Below are 19,666 nucleotides of genomic sequence, written 5' to 3' on the forward strand. Positions count from 1 at the left end.
TTATGAATGTAGTTGGAATGTCGTATTGCCGTGTTCAACAATGCCAGAGTTTCACATACTGAGGTTAGCATGTGGAAGTGAGCCCTGAAAGTGTGATGTCACAATGAGCCGGACTTCCTCATTGGGCGTGCCCAGGTACAAGCTGTAGTCTTGCCCGCCCGCCCCTGCTGTTTGTCTAAGATTTCACCGTTTTCACGGAGCAAATGCTTCCAGGAAAAAAAAAATTATGTCTTGGGGGAACACTAACCTGCCAAAAGAGGCCAACATCAAGAAGAAGTGGTTGGAGTGGCAGATTCCTGACCAGCAAGATAAAACTATGGACTGTTTTGGGACCTACGTTACCACTCTGAGTTCATGGTAAGTCATGATCTGGGGTTGCCAGAAGCACCCAACCCTTCAGTATCGACTTCTATACCCAGAAAAAATTAAAAAGTGGGGTTTGGCAGTAGTCTGGAAGTCCTCAGGAGCGTGACCAATCACAGTGGAGTAGATGTGCCCGAAGGCGGGCCGTGAGAGGAATAAATTAAATTAAAACAGACCGTTTTGAAAAGCCGAGGAAATCCTGCTGGAATAGGTGCATATTGCGGAAGATCTAGAAAGCTTTCTTCGCGGGTTATTGTGTGTAGCTGCTCTACAGGAGTCCATAACTCAATACAAACATTTCTACAGGTGGATCAATTATTCACCATGTTCCTGGAAGGTAACATCTGTATACACGTTTAATGTACTCCACCCCCGGCCCTCCACTCCGCTGGGATTGGTCACACTCCCAAGTGCTCCCGAGGACTTCCAGATACGTAGCTATGCTTTTACTAACTGCATGAAACAACACTATGAAGAAATTAAACAATTTTATGTTTCATATGGTTCTAATTCGGATGACTGGTTAGTGCGCCGGACACACAGCTAGGAGACCAGAGTTCGATTCCACCCTCGGGCATATCTGTGTGGAGTTTGCATGTTCTCCCCGTGCATGCGTGGGTTTACTCCGGTTTCCTCCCACATTCCAAAAACATGCTAGGTTAATTAGCGACTCCAAATTGTCCATAGGTATGAATGTGAGTGTGAATGGTTGTTTGTCTATATGTGCCCTGTGATTGGCTGGCCACCAGTCCAGGGTGTACATTTGTGATAGGCTCCTCGACCCTCGTGAGCATAAGCGGTAGAAATGAATGAATGAATGGTTCTAATTCCACTCGGATACTACATCATCATCAAGAGTGAACAGTTTCAGGTGCTGATGGATTCGAACATCAGTCGTCCTAAAAAAAGTGAACTTTGAAGTAGTTAAAAATTGGAATGCTGAACTATGAACGTGAACTATTCCTATTTATATCGCGGGAACTGAACTTTGAACTATAGTCCATGAGAACGATGAACTTGCACGACACCGGAGTCGTGACTACACACGGGTCACCTTGCCTCAGGCCGCCATTTGACTTGGGACACACAAGCAACAGGTCCGGTTCTGGCTTTTCCAACCTCTGCTCGAGTAAAAGGCAAAGGGCAAACAAACGAAAAGAAAATAAGCAAAGTACTGACATCCTCTGTGTCACGGACGACTAAAGACGAGGCATCCCTTCCCCCTACTGAGTCATTTACTTCTCTAAAACGCGACCTAGTCAAAGTGGCCATACGGAATGAAGGAGACGGGGCTTTGTGGCGGAAATATCATTACGGGCCTGAAAGCGGAGGAGGTGGAGAATGGGGGGGATGACATCAGAGCAATTTCACAGCCAGGCTTTGGATGAGCGGGCCAAGCCTGGCCTGGCTGCGCTACACTGATCAAAGCCTGCTAGCCGCCCCGAAAGCCAAGAGAGGGACACTTAGCTATGCTAATCTCCAGGACAAATATATTTTAATCTTGTTAGAATACAAGTTAATGCCACAGCTCAGTCACCAAACTTTATACTGCAAGGATACAAACATCACACTTTGTCTCAAAAACGACTTTCTCATGTTGGCTGGAAGACGACCCCAAAATCCAAAAGAACCCGAAAGGGGGGGGAAACATTTTAGTTGTCATGTGACCAACCCAGGATGCGGCCTCTACATAGTGACTTGCATCAGAGAAGCCGAAGCACATTTTTGCCAAGAATGCTCCTTTTTAAAGCAGGGGTCTCAAACATGCGGCCCGCGGGCCAAATGTGGCCCGCAGGACACTAGTTTGAGGCCCCCGCCTTGATATGAAATTTTAATGTTAAACGGAAAACCGTGGCCGGGATGGCGATTTTCAAATATGGACGTAGAGGTAGGCGGATCATCCCAATATCAATAGTATCTGATCAATACTTTTTTAATTTTGGTTCCTTTGTGTCAGAGGTCTGTGTTTATTTCCACTAACATTCGTCTTTAAAGTTAAGGAATCAGTCCTTGAACGCAGCAGGGCTTTGACACATTGAAATATATTTGCTTTTCTTTCATTATATTCAAAGGAAAAGTAATACTTTAACATTGTATTCATAAAAAAAAAAAAATCATTTTTATTTTCATGCTCAACAAATTAAAAAGGCAAAATCACCAAATCATTTGAAGATCTCGACAAACGGGAAGTAAAAACTTTGTTATATTTACTTTACTTTGTATTTATGGCTCAATACCTCAATGAAGAGGTAAACAACAAGCCAAATGTGGCCCGCAGGACACTAGTTTGAGGCCCCCTGCCTTGATATGAAAGTTTAATGTTAGTGCGGCTCGCGCAAGTTTGATATGGATGCTGTATGGTATCATGTACCTAGAAAAAATTATTACATTTGATTAATGTTCATGTTAAAGGTTAAATAACTGTTAATAGTTATCCTCCCTATCTGTGTGGAAGTGGTAAGTTTTTTGGCTATTTAAGTTTAAAGGAAATAACTTGAAGGCTACCGTTTAGGTCGCTAGCTCTCTGCGAGTTAGCATGTGTCTCAAGACCCTGCAGTTGCGCAATATGTTGTAAATAAAAAGAGTATAAATGTGACTATAGTCGTGTTTTGTCATGTTTACAGGGCTCTAATAATGCTTTGTTCATTTTAATCTGAAAAAAATAATTTTGTGTTTTATGATTATTATTATATTTATTTATTACTGATTGATTGATTTTCTTTATTCTTGATTTGTTTATTCATTTTTCATCTTATTTTGTGTTGAAAAATAAAAATTAAGATATTTGAGAACAGTGGAATGTTTTATCAGAGCTTTTCTTGTAGAAAATCGGAACAAAAGCAAAGTTTATTCATTTTTCTATTTTTAATAAATGCGTTTTTTGGTTTTTTTTGGAAAACCTGATGCGGCCCAGTCTCACCCAGACCCTAGCTCCAGTGGCCCCCAGGTAAATTGAGTTTGAGACCCCTGTTTTAAAGTCATTCAACAATTGTAGCGACGTAATAGTATATTACAGATATGCTGCCATGTTTCCCATCCATCCGCTTTCTATGTCTATGGGTCATAGGTCATGCTAGTGCTGGACCGGGGGCCAGCCAATGGCGGGGCATCTCCACCGACCTCCTCCACCCACATTCATACCTAGCCAGTGTCAGGCTATGTTGGTAAGGTGCTGAATGACACGAGTCCAAGTCCAGATGTGCTACAAAGCTCACAATAACTTTGGTCATATTTGAGAAATACATGACTCATGATATCCATGATTACATAACTCTATGTTTGTAAATAAGGAGTCCCATCACTAGAATGTATAGACATACAAAAACATATTCTAATGTATTCATCTTATTTATTTACATTATACAACATCCATTTTTAGACATTAAATGTTTTTTTAATTAATGTAAACCATTTTGTAATTGTTCAATATTTTATTGTTCATGTAATTAAAAAAATAAAATTAAATTAATAAATTATAAATACATTAATTAATTATTATTATTAATAAATTAATTATTAAAATGTGTATTAGTTTTAATGTTTGTTAATTATCCAAAATACAGTATATACTGTATAATAGTTATTTGAAGCATATTTTGGAAACAAGTAATTATGAAATAGTTGGTTATTGATTATGTCGGCTAAAAGTCTTGGCTAAAATACATACATAATATAAACATGGAAAACAAAAAAATGGACTCACTTTTACATTTGTTATTCAATATTATATGTTATTCAATATACATATTTTTGTTGTAAATGATTGACTTAATATCTTTATAATTTAATTCTGTATTTAAAAATAAATTATGAATGAAATAAATAGACTAAGAGGCCAAGATGCATATAGAAAATGACACAAAAAGTTAATTAACATAGATATACGTAAAGTACAAATTATTTTTGTAATATTTCTTATTTTAGACCAAATATGTTTGTATTCATTAATTTTTGGTGATGATTTCCTTTTAATGGTATATTTAGTGAAATCATTTAATACAGCTGATATATGTGCTAACAATGAATAGGCAAAATGCATATCCAGGATTATATATATATATATATATATATATATATATATATATATATATATATATATATATATATATATATATATATATATATATATATATATATATATATATATATATATATATATATACACATATACACTGGTATATAGTATATTTGCAGGGCATCCTGCATCATACACACACGACATAAGCGGTAAATGTCATGTGGGAACGCTTTGTGGGAAATGACGTCGGCGACGGCTGGGAGGCTTTCTGTCACCTTCTGTCCATTCAGCACTTTTGGAAGCATTGATCTGTCACGGGCGGAGGCCGAGCGTGCTAACATTTCCAGACAGGCAGCCACACAAAGACCTTCATGGGGTCCTAGCATGACTGGGCATGAAAGTGTGTGTGTGTGTGTGTGTGTGTGAGATGCAGCCTGGTGTTTACGTTGACTTCCGTTATTAAGGATTATGCTCATTTTGTTGATGTTTGGGTTGAGGGATTGAGATGCACCTGGCAACGTATCATAGCTCCAATAGGCTTATCTGGTCTTGAAGATACGTTTAATTCCTATATTCACATCATTTTTAGGTATTTTAATGTGCAGTCCTCCGACCACTCAGGTTTAATAAGATTAATCAAATCAAATGTTTGTGGCGCCCCCTGTGGTGGACATTTGCCAGTACGGTACTGCCTTTCAATCCTGCTATCCTACATCACATTTTTTTGTTTTCTTTCTTTTATTTAAGAAGCAGAAAACAGAGATGGAACCCAACCCCGCCCAGCAGCCCAGCCCCCCAACACCCAGAGACAAACACACAAAACAACCAGCAAGAGAAGACACATAAATACATCATCTAAAAGAAAAAGAATTATGACAGCAATATCAACACAACAACTAGAAAAAGAAATTAAAAACTATAATACTGATACCGGGCGGCACGATGGACGAGTGGTTAGTGCGCAGACCTCAGGGTTCAATTCCACCCTCGGCCATCTCTGTGTGGAGTTTGCATGTTCTCCCCGTGCATGCGTGGGTTTTCTCCGGGTACTCCGGTTTCCTCCCACATTCCAAAAACATGCTAGGTTAATTGGCCACTCCAAATTGTCCATAGGTATGAATGTGAGTGTGAATGGTTGTTTGTCTATATGTGCCCTGTGATTGGCTGGCCACCAGTCCAGGGTGTTCCTCTCGCCCAAAGAGAGCTGGGAAGTATTTGATCCCCAAGCACAGAGCTCTGATGTTTCCTTCTTGGTTCACCTCAGATCCAAAACCATTCAGTAACGTTTGAGCCAAAACCCTAGTCTGGTCCATGGAGTCAAATCTCAGTGAAGGGGGGTTTGATCCTCTCCAAACCATGCCAGTTTACGATGACGTAACAGCTAGCTTTAGGTCCAGCCGGCTAACACGACCACAGCGTGGCCACATAGAACGTTTCTCCTCCATCTCCTTTACGCTTGGAACCGATAATTGATAACTTCGACTTGGGTGTGTGGAGACGATATTCCTTACACAGCCCGTCTTTTGTCTGAAGAACGCTACATTTTCATCTTGTTTTTTTTTTTTTTTTTACTACTTTCAGTAGTTTTTAATACTATCAAACTTTAGGAGAAAACTATTCTACTACCATTCTTGGGGATTCTGAGGATTTTTCATTAAAACTGCCAAAAAAGTGAAAACCTTATAAATCATCAATCCCACACGTTTGTTGACTTGATTTGGACTATTTTTATTATGAAAGAGAAATCCAACTATAATTCTTCATTAGTGTGACTGGTGCCTTCACAGTAGCCTGGAACAAAAAGAACATGCAATATTAGGAGTATTAGGAACACGTAGCGTACATGCATATAGACACGGGAAAACGTAGCGTACATGCATATAGACACGGGAACACGTAGCGTACATGCATATAAACGCAGTAACACGTAGCTTACATGCATATAAACACAGTAACACGTAGCTTACATGCATATAGACACAGGAACACGTAGCGTACATGCATATAGACACAGGAACACGTAGCGTACATGCATATAGACATAAGAACACGTAGCATACATGCATATAAACGCAGTAACACGTAGCTTACATGCATATAAACGCAGTAACACGTAGCGTACAAGCATATAAACGCAGTAACACATAGCTTACATGCATATAGACAAAGGAACACGTAGCGTACATGCATATAGACATAAGAACATGTAGCGTACATGCATATAGACATAAGAACACGTAGCGTACATGCATATAGACACAGGAACACGTAGCGTACATGCATATATACGCAGTAACACGTAGCGTACATGCATATAGACACGGGAACACGTAGCGTACATGCATATAGACATAAGAACACGTAGCATACATGCATATAGACATAAGAACACGTAGCGTATATGCATATAGACATAAGAACACGTAGCGTATATGCATATAGACATAAGAACACATAGCGTACATGCATATAGACATAATAACACGTAGCGTACATGCATATAGACATAAGAACACGTAGCGTACATGCATATAGACATAAGAGCATGTAGCGTACATGCATATAGACACAGGAACACGTAGCATACATGCATATAGACATAAGAACACGTAGAGTACATGCATATAGACACAGGAACACGTAGCGTACATGCATATAGACATAAGAAGACGTAGCGTATATGCATATAGACATAAGAACACGTAGCGTACATGCATATAGACGCAGTAACATGTAGCTTACATGCATATAAACGCAGTAACACGTAGCTTACATGCATAAAGACACAGGAACACGTAGCGTACATGCATATAGACATAAGAACACGTAGCGTACATGAGTAAGTGTTGTTACATGGTGATGAAAAGTGAGTACTACTACTGTACTAGTGAGTGACTACTGTGAGTAGAAAAGTGTGAGGAGGCTTTCCTACCTGAGATGTTGCATAAGTCCTTGGGTGCGTCCCCTGTCTGCTGGCTGAAAAGAGCGATGATATCATCCTCCAGTTCTTCTATGATGCTTTCACACTGAGAGAAAACCATTTCAGAGAAGGAAATAATCGTCCAAGGCAGCTTTGGCCACGCGTACACATGCATAACGGTTCGTGCGCTCTTCACAGGGCGGTGGCCATTCCACCCCCCACTGCTTGTTGCTCAACTGGAGCCATTTTGTCAGGATGTTTTGATTCAGCAAACCCCCACATTATCTTTGATGAATACTTATTTCATCACAGTACTTTGACAATACCAATACTGTATATCATTCCCTACAATAACCTCTACAGTTGATGGGACACTTTAAAAGTGTTCAGGTGTGTCCGATACAGCTTTGTGTCTGATTTGAACTCAAGTCCTTGAGTGACTTATACAAAATATTGGAATGGTTGTCATGTGACTTGTGGGTCCCCAACTCATTTTGAAAGTCATTTAACAATTGTAATGCTTAAATAGGCTGCCAAATATTACAATATTTCTTCAACGAATCAAAAGAAAACTACAACCTATTTGTCAGAACTGCCAAAACGCTCATGATACTTAATAAATATCACACAGCGATTTTCTATACATGCTCTTTGTTCATTTTACAGTGGATTTTAGTCTCAAAAATGGTCGTGTTAATACATTTAGCATGAACAATTGGACATGGGAAATATTTCACATCTTTAGTCTTAAAAGGCTGACGTGACATATTTGTCACAATAGCAAATATGCTAATTAGACACTCAATAAATGTCACTCTTTCCATGATTTTCAATGAATGTATGTTCTTTGTTCAATTTAAAGTACTTTTGTACAGCATGAAAAATGCACCATCACATCTTGTTCACATCAATGAAACCATCACTAGCATCGTCTATGTGCTCTATCCATTGGATAAGTGGCCTAGCATGGCTTCAACTACTGCTATGGAAACTTCGTTATGTAAAGTTGATGAAGGACAAGACAGCGTCACTTTAGCATGACTCATGTAAAATACGACATGATGAAACGATCTCCGTTTTAGAGCAGTCTAAATAATCGACATATTTTCTCCTACAGAATTGTCTTTCAATGATTTTAAGGTCTGCGGACATGAAAAACACAAATTCTCAAGTGCATAGAAACTCATCAAATTAAACATTGAGGCATTTAAATTAGAGTTTAAGACAAGCTTTGTGGACTGACAAGGTGCAGAAAGTCTATAGCGTGTACAGAGAGCAGCCTTATGGCCAGCTGTTGCTTTTTTATTAGTACGTTTACGGGACACACAAAAAAAATTAATAAATAACAAAAACCCAGCAAAAATGGAAAAATACCTTTACAAAAATAAAGTCAAAGTATTAACGGAAAAAGGTGTAATCAAATGGGGACAGCCTGGAATTTTACCAGAATTACATTATTATTATTATAATTATGGCGAATAATAACTTTTTAGTAGCATCAAATTGAAATATAAAAAAATGCACATATTTTTTACGAGCCGTAATGTGAAAAAAAACAAATAGTTATAATTTTTAGAACATTAAGTTGCAAAAAAGTTATGTTAAGAAAATAAAATCAAAAGGGAAAAAGTTGTAATAAGGAAAATTAAATTATAAAACAAATTAAATAAATTGAATATAAATTAATTTTAATAAATTAAAACACAGCTGTCATTTCATGAGAATTAAAAAAAGGTACTGATATTATTATGAAGAAAAACTATTTCATTTTAATAGCATTGCAAAAATGACTTTTGAAAAAGTGTAATGTGAAAATCAAACAAAACAAAACCAAAAACTAAACATTTTAGGAAAATTAGCGTGGCAAAAAGTTCGAATATGAGAATAAAGTCAGAATATTAACAAGATTAAACAGGATTATTTAGGAAGAAAGTTGAAACATTTGGAAAATTTAAATAAACAAAACCAACCAGTTTTCAATATTTGGCCCTCACAACAAAAGGTTTGGACGCCCCCCCCCTCTCTACTGTATGCCTACCGACCACAAATACCTGTAGGTAGGAAAGAAGCCCTTCATTAAGGCTGGCTGTTAGTCCGGGATCACATAGGATCACACTGAGTACGTTGCGGTACTGATCCAGTCCGGCTTGCCGCTAAGTGCCACCCACGCTGACTGGGGCAGGCACTGCGCCTGCGGTTGTGGAGACCGCCATAACTGACCTTGTATACAGGAAGTTCTTGTAAACAGTAGCCATCTTTATTTGCACAGCCGCAGTGATTTTTATATATTTTTTTGGTGCCTTTTGACTTCATACAATGAGTAATATTATTGTTATTATTACCAAATAGCGTTTAATGACATCATATTGTCGTTTGTTCTTTGAGCATACCATGTGGATAGATCAATTTCTATGACTCATGTGATGATGACGATATGATACGAGAGTGCTCCGGCATCCGGAAAAAGAGTTAGACGCCAAACGGATCCTTTCCGCTGTGCCGTCCGTCCGGCCGACGGAGGGGGGAGGGGGGGGGGGTTGCACCGTATGGAGCTACTGTGAGCCTCCAACGGGGATGTCAATCTCGCCGAGTGCTTCCGGCAACCGCAGCGGAGCCGCAACAGATTCAGTGTGATCCCGGGGTTAAACTGACAGCCTGCCTGGGAATCATGCACGTCACTAAAAAATCCCCCCCCCCACACACTATTAAATTTGTTGTAATAGGCTCATCCAAAATAGATCTATTAATAAGTTGATTATGAAACAGCCTACATTTTAAGCTGTGTGTTATACATACCGAAGCTATTTTTATATTATATTATATGATTATTATTGATAAATTAAACTTCATCACGTCCTGTAAGTCTGCACACAAGAACCTTTAAACCTGATTTATAGCTGTCATTCTCCAATATTTTCATGCATTTTTGTTTATGAAAAAAATGTTTTTTGAGTATTAACAACTAAGAACTATTTATTTATCTGTACCGTACACACTGAACAAAAAAAAAATGCAACAAAATGGTGAGCAGTGAAGCATACAGGCGTATTCAAGAGTCGAATTGTATGAAAGTACTCCCTGCCTCTTGCGTGCGCCCCCCATGCCCCCGTTTGAGGAGCTGTATATTCATACTGGTATAAATGACCAACAGCTCCAACATTGAACCACAATAACACTTCCTCATTATCCACCAATCAAGGTTCACGCTGAGCCGGGTGCATTCACGAAACAACGGAATTCTGAACATCAAACAGAAACACTGTTTGTTGTTACTGTTACCATGGTACCGATTATGTCATTGTATGGTCATATCACCTCATACTTCGGTACGTGACAGAAATAAAATTTTATTAATTAAATTAAAAAAACTTGAACTATATTAGGAAAGCAGGAAGTGAACAAATGTAACAGTTACCGATTGTAAAAGTATCAGATGGAGGGGTAGGATTTAATAAGCTTTGCTTCTTCCTACTCCTTTTGGACATGTGGAACTGGGAACTGATTATGGGATGCATTCAATTGATGTTCAAATGAAGTAAAAGCATTACCATTACAACCCAATCTGCTGTGATACTTATATTCATTTGTAGTGGATTATATTTCATACTGGTGAATCTATTACATAAATGTAATTGTATCGGATAAAACCTCGATCATTTCTATTATTAGTACCAATGTTTTCTCTCCATGTTTTTTTTGCATTTTATTGGGTGGACACCCTTTTTATAGAATGACTCCCTCACAAAATATTAACGTTACTCTACTTTACAGCCTGCATGTCAGCTGAGTGTTATTGTTGACAATATTATACTTAGTGTCATTAGGATCAATATGTCAATTCAAATAAAAAATGGCCCAACGTCATACTTTGGAATAGTTGTGCATTGAAGGCAGCATGAGTGATGTGGATATTTGTGTATATATACAATATGTTCCCCAACCCAGGGGGAGGTCAGCTGTGATAGGCTACAGCTCACTGAGACTGTGAACAGGACTCAGGGGTACAAAATGGACACATGGAACGGAATTTGAACACCTAAACTCAAACTGGGATTCATCCCTGTCATACATAGTATTCCTGACACATTAAGAATTTAGAGGCATGATTTCCTCTAAAAAAAATACATGAAATACTTGAATACTGTATTTTGGCTCTATATATGTATGTACTAGTAATACAAACAATGCATAAACTAAGAAAAGAAAAAGTCAAACTGTTTACTTACTGCAAATTTCAAGGCATTAGGGGCTTCAGGTCCATCAAACTGGAAGTTCTTCAGGTCAGGGAAGTCCCCAGTGGGGCCACTGCTCCTGGGCGCAAACCTAAGGTACCGTTTTTGCTGGGTGGCGGGGTCCGTGTGAATGGCGTAGTCGCTCATGTGGTCACAAACCCCGTCTAAGAGCTCACTGAGGTGAGTTTCGGAGCGAGCCAGCGGTACCTGGCAGGCAAGACAAAACAAAAAATGTCAGTCTCCATATTCAGGTTATTGGACAAGTAATAAAGTAAAAAAAAATGCTTTCATGCTATTAAAAAGGAAGTCTAAAAAAAAAAAAAAAGCCCTCAATGTTCAATGTCCTTCAGAGGGCCATGGTTGTTCACCAGAAGGTCAGCACTGTGACCTCCTGTTCCTGCCTTGTTTTCTCCTTCCGCACTAACAAACCTCGCCCTCCAACTCTGACTTTTAACCTATGTCAATACCCTCCCCACCTCTGCGTCCCAACCCTGCAGTCGTCTTCCTGTGCCCCCTCGGAGGACACACAAAAAAGAAAGCAGCCATGTCTAGACAGGTCAAGACAGGTGCAGATCCCTGACCAACCCCCGGAAGGAGCCTGGTACCCGTTAATCTGTGGTGATGCGTGGGGGGGAGTGGAAGGTCTGGGGAGGGTAAGGAAAAGGGCAAAAGGGAGTGTGGGGTGATCTTTCTGACCAGCAACAGCAAAAAGCAGAATTCCTTGTGTTGGATGATAATGGACTGAAGGGTAAAGAGCCCGTCTTCTCTTTCCCCAACTTACTTTTTGTCCAATTCATCCCCCTCTACATCCTCCACTGATCAAAGCACGGCCATCTCCCGTAACGCTGACTGGTTACTAGGGTGGATGGCGATCACAGAGGGGGAGGAAGAGGGACTGATGGAGGACAGAAAAAAAACAACCTTTCGTTCACATCAAATGTTTCGTCTGGAAAAAACGCAGCCGGGATGGCGATTTTCAAATATGGACGTAGAGGTGGGCGAATCATCCCAATATCAATAGTATCTGATCAATACTTTTTAATTTTGGTTCCTTTGTGTCAGACGTCTGTGTGTATTTCCACTAACATTCGTCTATAAAGTTAAGGAATCAGTCCTTGAACGCAGCAGGGCTTTGACACATTGAAATATATTTGCTTTTCTTTCATTATATTCAATGGAAAAGTAATACTTTAACATTGTATTCATATATTGCTGAATTGTTTAAAGTAAAAAAAAAAATGTTTAATTTTTATTTTCATGCTCAACAAATTAAAAAGGCAAAATCACCAAATCATTTGAGGATCTTGACAAACAGGAAGTAAAAACTTTGTTTACTTTACTTTGTATTTACGGCTCAACACCCTGATGGAGAGGTAAACAACAAGCTTTTTGGCTTGTTTTCATAAGAAATGTTTTCTCATTAAGTTTGTGACGTACGGGCAACTCATAAAATAAGGAAAATGCTTTGTTGCTGGCCAGATTTCAAAGACAACATAGTCCAGGGGACTCAAACACGCGGCCCGCGGGCCAAATGTGGCCCGCAGGACACTAGATTGAGGCCCCCCGCCTTGATATGAAAGTTTAATGTTAGTGCGGCCCGCGCAAGTATTATTTTCCATTTTATTATTATTATTATTATATTTATTTATTTATTACTGATTGTTTGATTTTCTTTATTCTTGATTTGTTTATTTATTTTTCATCTTATTTTGTGTAGAAAAATAAAAAGTAAGATATTTGAGAACAGTGGAATGTTTTATCAGAGCTTTTCTTGTAGAAAATTGGAACCAAAGCGACGTTTTTAAAAAATTTTTTGTTTTTAATAAATGCGTTTTTTTTTTTTGAAAACCTGATGTGGCCCAGTCTCACCCAGACCCGAGCTCCAGTGGCCCCCAAGTAAATTGAGTTTGAGACCCCTGACATAGTCAATAGTGTACATGTAATATTTAGTATAGACTGTGTTAATGAATGGAGGCGTTACCATGGGAACTTTTTCAGGCTTCTGATTGTTTTTTAACATTTGTTAAAAACTCCATGAATGTCCTGTGGACATGATTTAATTTTGCAACAATTCAAGGAGTCTTTTGGCATTTCTTGCCATTTCCGTCTGTGCAATAGAATAGCAATTTCCACTTCCGCAGCTCACCAAATACCAAAAACAAAACTCATCCGGCTGTCCTGAAAGGTCGATCCCACCCTCTTTCACGAGTGATCCATTCAGGAGAGGATCTCCAGCGCTCAAACACGTTGTGCTCACGAGGAAGGAAGTTAGCGGGACAAGAGAATGGTACAGCAGGAGGACAAAGGCTGAAGGGCGAGCAAGGAGAGATACAGGGCACCCATGGCGATGAGGTTCATCTGTCAATCATCAACAATGACATGGACATGACATTGTTGAAATGATTACTATTTTATAGTATCAATCCTGTGGTGACTCCATTTCAATTCTTATTGGATATTATCAACAAATAATGTTGAACCTTTATTTTCAGAGAGATGGCTTATTGAAATTCTGAAATCATCTTTACCAAAAAAAAAAAAAAACCCAATGTTATGCAAGAAGAGGCATGCTGAAAACGTTTGTTTTGTTTTTTTGGGCTAAAAAGTTCCATACGGTTTGTACAACTGTCATTTTTTTTTAATTATAGTACTATTTAACAACATATTATCCATCATCTATTATATGTCTGCCGCTGTTTGTTAATTTGATCAATAACAAAAAAATTTTTGTCGAAAAATATTCATTTTCAAAGTGCTACAGTAAATAGAAAATTAAAAAATTGATAAAAGGGAATTGATAAAAAGGAATTAAAAATATACTCTATTGTATTTACTTTAAAAATAAAAAATATACTCTATATCCTGTATTTATTTACATGAATACCATGCTTACTTATTCATATTATTTCATGAACGCACCATTCATCCTGCACTTTCGCTATTATATTACAATTTTAGGAGAAATGTTAGCAACATGATGTACTTCAGGGTAACTTTGTTTGAAATAAAGATCTTTATTGAAATATCAATTATTTGAATTGCAATTGGCACAATTACCGCCACATAATTCTGTTGAATTCAAAGTAATAATCTAAACCTGATTCTATTTGACACACACACACACACAGAGAGAGAGAGAGAGCACGGCAACAAAACAATGTTGGTCCATTGCAGCTTTTTGGGCTTGTATCTGAGTCATTATCATGCCATGCTGCAAAATGGTTTGGAATTAAACCCTTTCCTTGCCAGCCACAGCCTCATGAAAGGGAGCTGTCAGTCACTGCGTTGTTTGAAGAATGGGGATGGGGGGGTGTATCGGGGCAATCGGTTGGGCCAGAGAATAGGCTTGTCAGGGATGCTATCCGCCATTCAATTCCCATTGGACGGGGCCATTATTATACTGCTGTGGACGAGGGCGGGAGGGGTGCTTTCACTTTCATTGTCCTGCTGCAGTGAGCCAATGAAGAACTTAGAACAATAATAATAAATAATAATAATAATGATAACTTCAAAAAATACTATTATTACTTTGAATATATTATAAAGCAGATGGCTGGAGACTAACTGAGATGTTAGCGAATATCCAAATTAGCCGTCGTTGGAAAAAAAAAAAAGCATGACAATGTCAGCAGCCTGGAAGCTGAATGGCAGCTGTGCATTATTAGCATGGGAATGGGAATGGCTTGGTTTATTTGGAACACGCTTGACAGAGTTACACGGAAGTACATCACATGTTTACACTTGCACCATTCACCACGTCGGAAAAACGAGTCGGAAGAAGAAGAGCTGAGTCAATCATACTCCGCGTCTCAGCAATGACTGAAAGTTTGTTCACTTCCTGCCTTTATTATATGCCGGGTTTTAATAGGACAAAAAAAAACAAGAAACATGGAATAGTAAAGTTAATAAGCGTTAATAAATGATGCATACGTTGGATTGAAAACACAAGCTGATCATCACTATGAGAGGAAAAGAATGCGGGAGATTATTATTATTATTGTTGTTATAATTCAAACCTGCAATAAAAGGTGCTTACAACAATACTGACACATAGTGATCAGTGTGGAATACTACATATCCTCTTCAAATGAATCTTATTTTTGTATTTTACTTCAATTAGCCATTTTATGCTTGAAAATACTTCATTTAGGCAACAAAATGTGTAATATTTGCTAAAATATGCCCATTTTTACCATATGTTTTAGGTTTTATTCAGCCACAAAACAGCATGATTATTGTCAATACTTGTGATGGAGTAAAGCTGCAGAATTGGAACCGAAAAGTGTACAGTGGATTTCCGTGTAATTAACCTTAATGACCAAACAAATTCGCAGATTTTTGATTTTCTCTGAAAATAGGTGTTTTTTTCGCACGGAAAGCAGGTCTTGATACAAAATTACAAATACGTGCTAATACTGTCAAAATGTACATCATATATGTAGTGCTGTTGAAAAAGACTACCATTTTTACATGTTTACGTCTTAATGCTTTGTAGTGTCAAGTGTTGCGCTTTCCCATTTTGTTTGGCATTCCTTGAACGCAGCATTGTAGCTGTGAGAGGCAAAGCTGAAATGTATACATAACTTTTACACAGTGATTCTATCTGTTTTGGATCATATATATATATATATATATCTATTTCATGAGTAGCCAGTACCTACACATTTCAGACTTTAAAAAAAATATCTAAAAAAAAAAAATTCAGTCCATAGAGCTTAAGTCTGCCTATTCTTTGTGATTAAATGTGCAGACAAGTCCCAACATCCATGTGGTTTGATCTGACAAGTCTTCAGTAAAACCTGATCAAATGTAGAAATTCTACAGGTTTGGCTTGGACGTCAACAAGTAGCAAACAGCCAGACGTCACTTGCTGACGCCAATGCTGGGAACACAAAGGTAAAGTGGATTGCAAGGTGTTCCTAAAGCACTTCATGTAGGCTTCCAGCAGCACCTCGTACACGGCCACTATATTAGTAGTACATAGTGATGCCATACTATGTCACAATCTGACTGCCCTGAAATTTCTCCAAATGACAGATTTCATCCCTACTAATTAATACTAATTCCCCTTTCTGCAAGTTTTGAGGATTGACTGTCGAAGCTACTGCTTTTTTGTTATTCTTCCCGGTCATTGAAAATGCGCTACTTTTACATTAAAGTTGGGTGGTGGTTGGATTTTTGGTGACACCCAGTGGCCGCAATAATTCTGTGAGTTGAGCTTGTGACGCAACTAGGCACACAAATTAAATGATCCAAACCATACCTGACATTTTGGACTTTCTAATACACTCCTGTCTGTAAGTAATGTGCAGCTATAAAAATATGGTTATGCTTTTATTTAATTTGAATATGCATCAGATTACAATTGAATGCATCACATAATCAGTTCCCAGTTCCACATGTCCGAAAGGAGTTGGACGAAGCAGAGCTTATTAAATCCTACCCCTCCATGTGGTACTTTTACAATCAGTCACTGTTACATTTGTTCACTTCCTGCTTTCCATAATACAGTGTACTTTTACAATCAGTAACTGTTTCATGTATTCACTTCCTGCTTTCCATAATACAGTTTACTTTTACAATCAGTAACTGTTTCATTTGTTCACTTCCTGCTTTCCATAATACAGTTTACTTTTACAATCAGTAACTGTTTCATTTGTTCACTTCCTGCTTTCCATAATACAGTTTACTTTTACAATCAGTAACTGTTTCATTTGTTCACGTCCTGCTTTCCATAGTACAGTTTACTTTTACAATCAGTAACTGTTTCATTTGTTCACTTCCTGCTTTCCATAATACAGTTTAAGTTTTTTTTTGTTTTTTTTAAATAATGTACCTCGTACGAGGTGATATGACCATACAATGACATAATGTGTACCATAGTAAGTGTCAATATAGTGATATATATAGCACATCATGACTGGTTCAAGACTCTTCATCTTTATATTTAGCAAACATCAACTGCTTGTATTGTTTCTTGAAGTCGCTCATCAAAATATGACACCTGTGTGGATTGAGAAATGTGCTATTTTTGGACCAAAAAAAATCAGCAAATTTGCTGTGAAAACGTGACTCCTGACTTGAGACAGATGTAGTCAAATTCTTGTAAATACATACAGATCTATGTTACAATTGTCAGAAAAAAAGGTTTTTCTTTCTCCGTCAGAAAAGCGTCAACTATTGTTGTGCAAACCCTTGCAAAGTGCCGTGGAAAAAGTGCTTACTCTCCAGCTAAAAACACATTCCTGCACCCTGATATTATGTGTCAGTTTGTAAGAGCATCATTGTGCATCTTCTCATTCTCAATGCATGACTTCCCAGCCATCACTAAGAGACCAGCTTGCCTTCCTACTTGCAAAGTTCAATGTCTTTGGAGATCTTAAATGTGTCATTGTTACAGCAGGCAGGTTTAACTTTTGTGCCGCAGAGCAGCCCCCTTGCCCCCAGGAAGTCCTACTGTGAGGAGGGCCAAAGAGCAGGGACTTAAAACCAGCAAATCCTCCTCGCTGATGGCATCTAAGCTGTGACATCCCTCCCTCTCTGATTCACAGTAGGTCAAAAGCTGCTGAAAAGGAGGGAGACAGGAGGGCATGGGATCAAGGTTTGGCTTCTTATGTGGCTCAGGAACATTTGATGGACTAAACAACAGGTGGAGGATTGTGGCAGAGGAGGAGCTCATCCCAAATTGAACCAAACTTCCCTTCTCTGGCGACAAATCTGATTGGTGAATAAATCCCATTTTTTAACACGTGCTTGCCTTCACACATTTATTCGCCGGTACCCATTTTCTCACTTGCGCCGACTAATCAGTGCAGATATCGCCGACAGTCTATCCAGACTAATCCTGGGAAATCAATACTCGAGATGCACACCTTATGATAGCCTGGTCCCTGGGCAATAAAGGATATCCATGCTCCGGGGGGACGCGACCTCAGTAGGCTAGCAACAAATAATCGGAATCCATCACCTTGCATACACACACACACACACACACACACACAGAGGCACAAAGTATTAACAAGAGAAATCAATTCCACTTGTGAGGAGTACTGCAGTGTACCCCCCCAACCCCCTCAACCCAGTCTGTCTGCATATTACCATTAAGCAATATGCCAATTGCTGGTTTGTCATACAACAGGGGTCTCAAACACGTGGCCCGCAGGACACAAGTTTGAGGCCCCCGCCTTGATATGAAAGTTTAATGTTAGTGCGGCCTCGCGCAAAGTTTGATACGGATGCTGTATGGTATCATGTACCCAGAAAAAAATTATTACGTTTGATTAATGTTCATGTTAAAGGTTAAATAACTGTTAATAGTTATCCTCCCTATCAGTGTGGAAGTGGTAAGTTTTTGGCTATTTAAGTTTAAAGGAAATAACTTGAAGGCTACCGTTTAGGTCGCTAGCTCTCTAGTTTGCGAGTTAGCATGTGTCTCAAGACCCTGCAGTTGCGCAATATGTTGTAAATAAAAAGTATAAATGTGACTATAGTTGTGTTTTGTCATGTCTACGGGGCTCTAATAATGCTTTGTTAATTTTAATCAGAAAAAAAATTATCTGTCTACCCACCAACTATATGTGGTTTCTTAAGTTTTTATTATTTGCCGTTTTATTATTATTATTATATTTATTTATTACTGATTGATTTTCTTTATTCTTGATTTGTTTATTTATTTTTCATCTTAATTTGTGTAGAAAAATAAAAATTAAGATATTTGAGAACAGTGGAATGTTTTATCAGAGCTTTTCTTGTAGAAAATCAGAACCAAAGCAAAGTTTATTCATTTTTCAGTTTTTAATAAATGCGTTTTTTTTTTTTTTTTTTTTTGGAAAACCTGATGCGGCCCAGTCTCACCCAGACCCTAGCTCCAGTGGCCCCCAGGTAAATTGAGTTTGAGACCCCTGTCATACAATCTCGTTTAGTTGAAACCAATCTGAAACTGAGCAAAGACATCCACTGCTATTTATTGAATGACTAAGCAACGCAATAGGACCCACCTGGACAACAAAACACACCTGTCAAGTATTTTTGCTCAAATGAATAATACATAGGTACAAATAAATGAAGCCGACACGTCCTCTCCAAAGAACACACATTTGTGAGTTTTTCTTCTTGTAAAGATGGACTCTAGAC

General features: G+C 38.4%; 1 protein-coding gene across 4 annotated transcripts in view; it reads right to left on the minus strand.

Moving 5' to 3' along the window:
• cnpy1 (canopy FGF signaling regulator 1) overlaps positions 1 to 19,666 on the minus strand; it is a 31,036-nt gene that overhangs the window by 9,077 nt on the left and 2,293 nt on the right. The window contains exons 4-6 of one of the 4 annotated variants that reach the window (XM_058069476.1): positions 11,528 to 11,740; positions 7,314 to 7,407; positions 6,076 to 6,172 (exon numbers count right to left, since the gene is read on the minus strand). In XM_058069476.1, coding sequence (XP_057925459.1) covers positions 6,132 to 6,172; positions 7,314 to 7,407; positions 11,528 to 11,740 — 348 coding nt within the window. In that variant the 3' untranslated portion in view covers positions 6,076 to 6,131. Of the gene's footprint in view, positions 1 to 6,075; positions 6,173 to 7,313; positions 7,408 to 11,527; positions 11,741 to 19,666 lie in introns of those variants that run through there. The other 3 variants (XM_058069475.1, XM_058069474.1, XM_058069477.1) reach the window with 3 other exon arrangements.

Source organism: Doryrhamphus excisus, chromosome 1 (assembly GCF_030265055.1).
Source record: "Doryrhamphus excisus isolate RoL2022-K1 chromosome 1, RoL_Dexc_1.0, whole genome shotgun sequence".
In the NCBI taxonomy this organism is placed as follows: Eukaryota; Metazoa; Chordata; class Actinopteri; order Syngnathiformes; family Syngnathidae; genus Doryrhamphus; species Doryrhamphus excisus.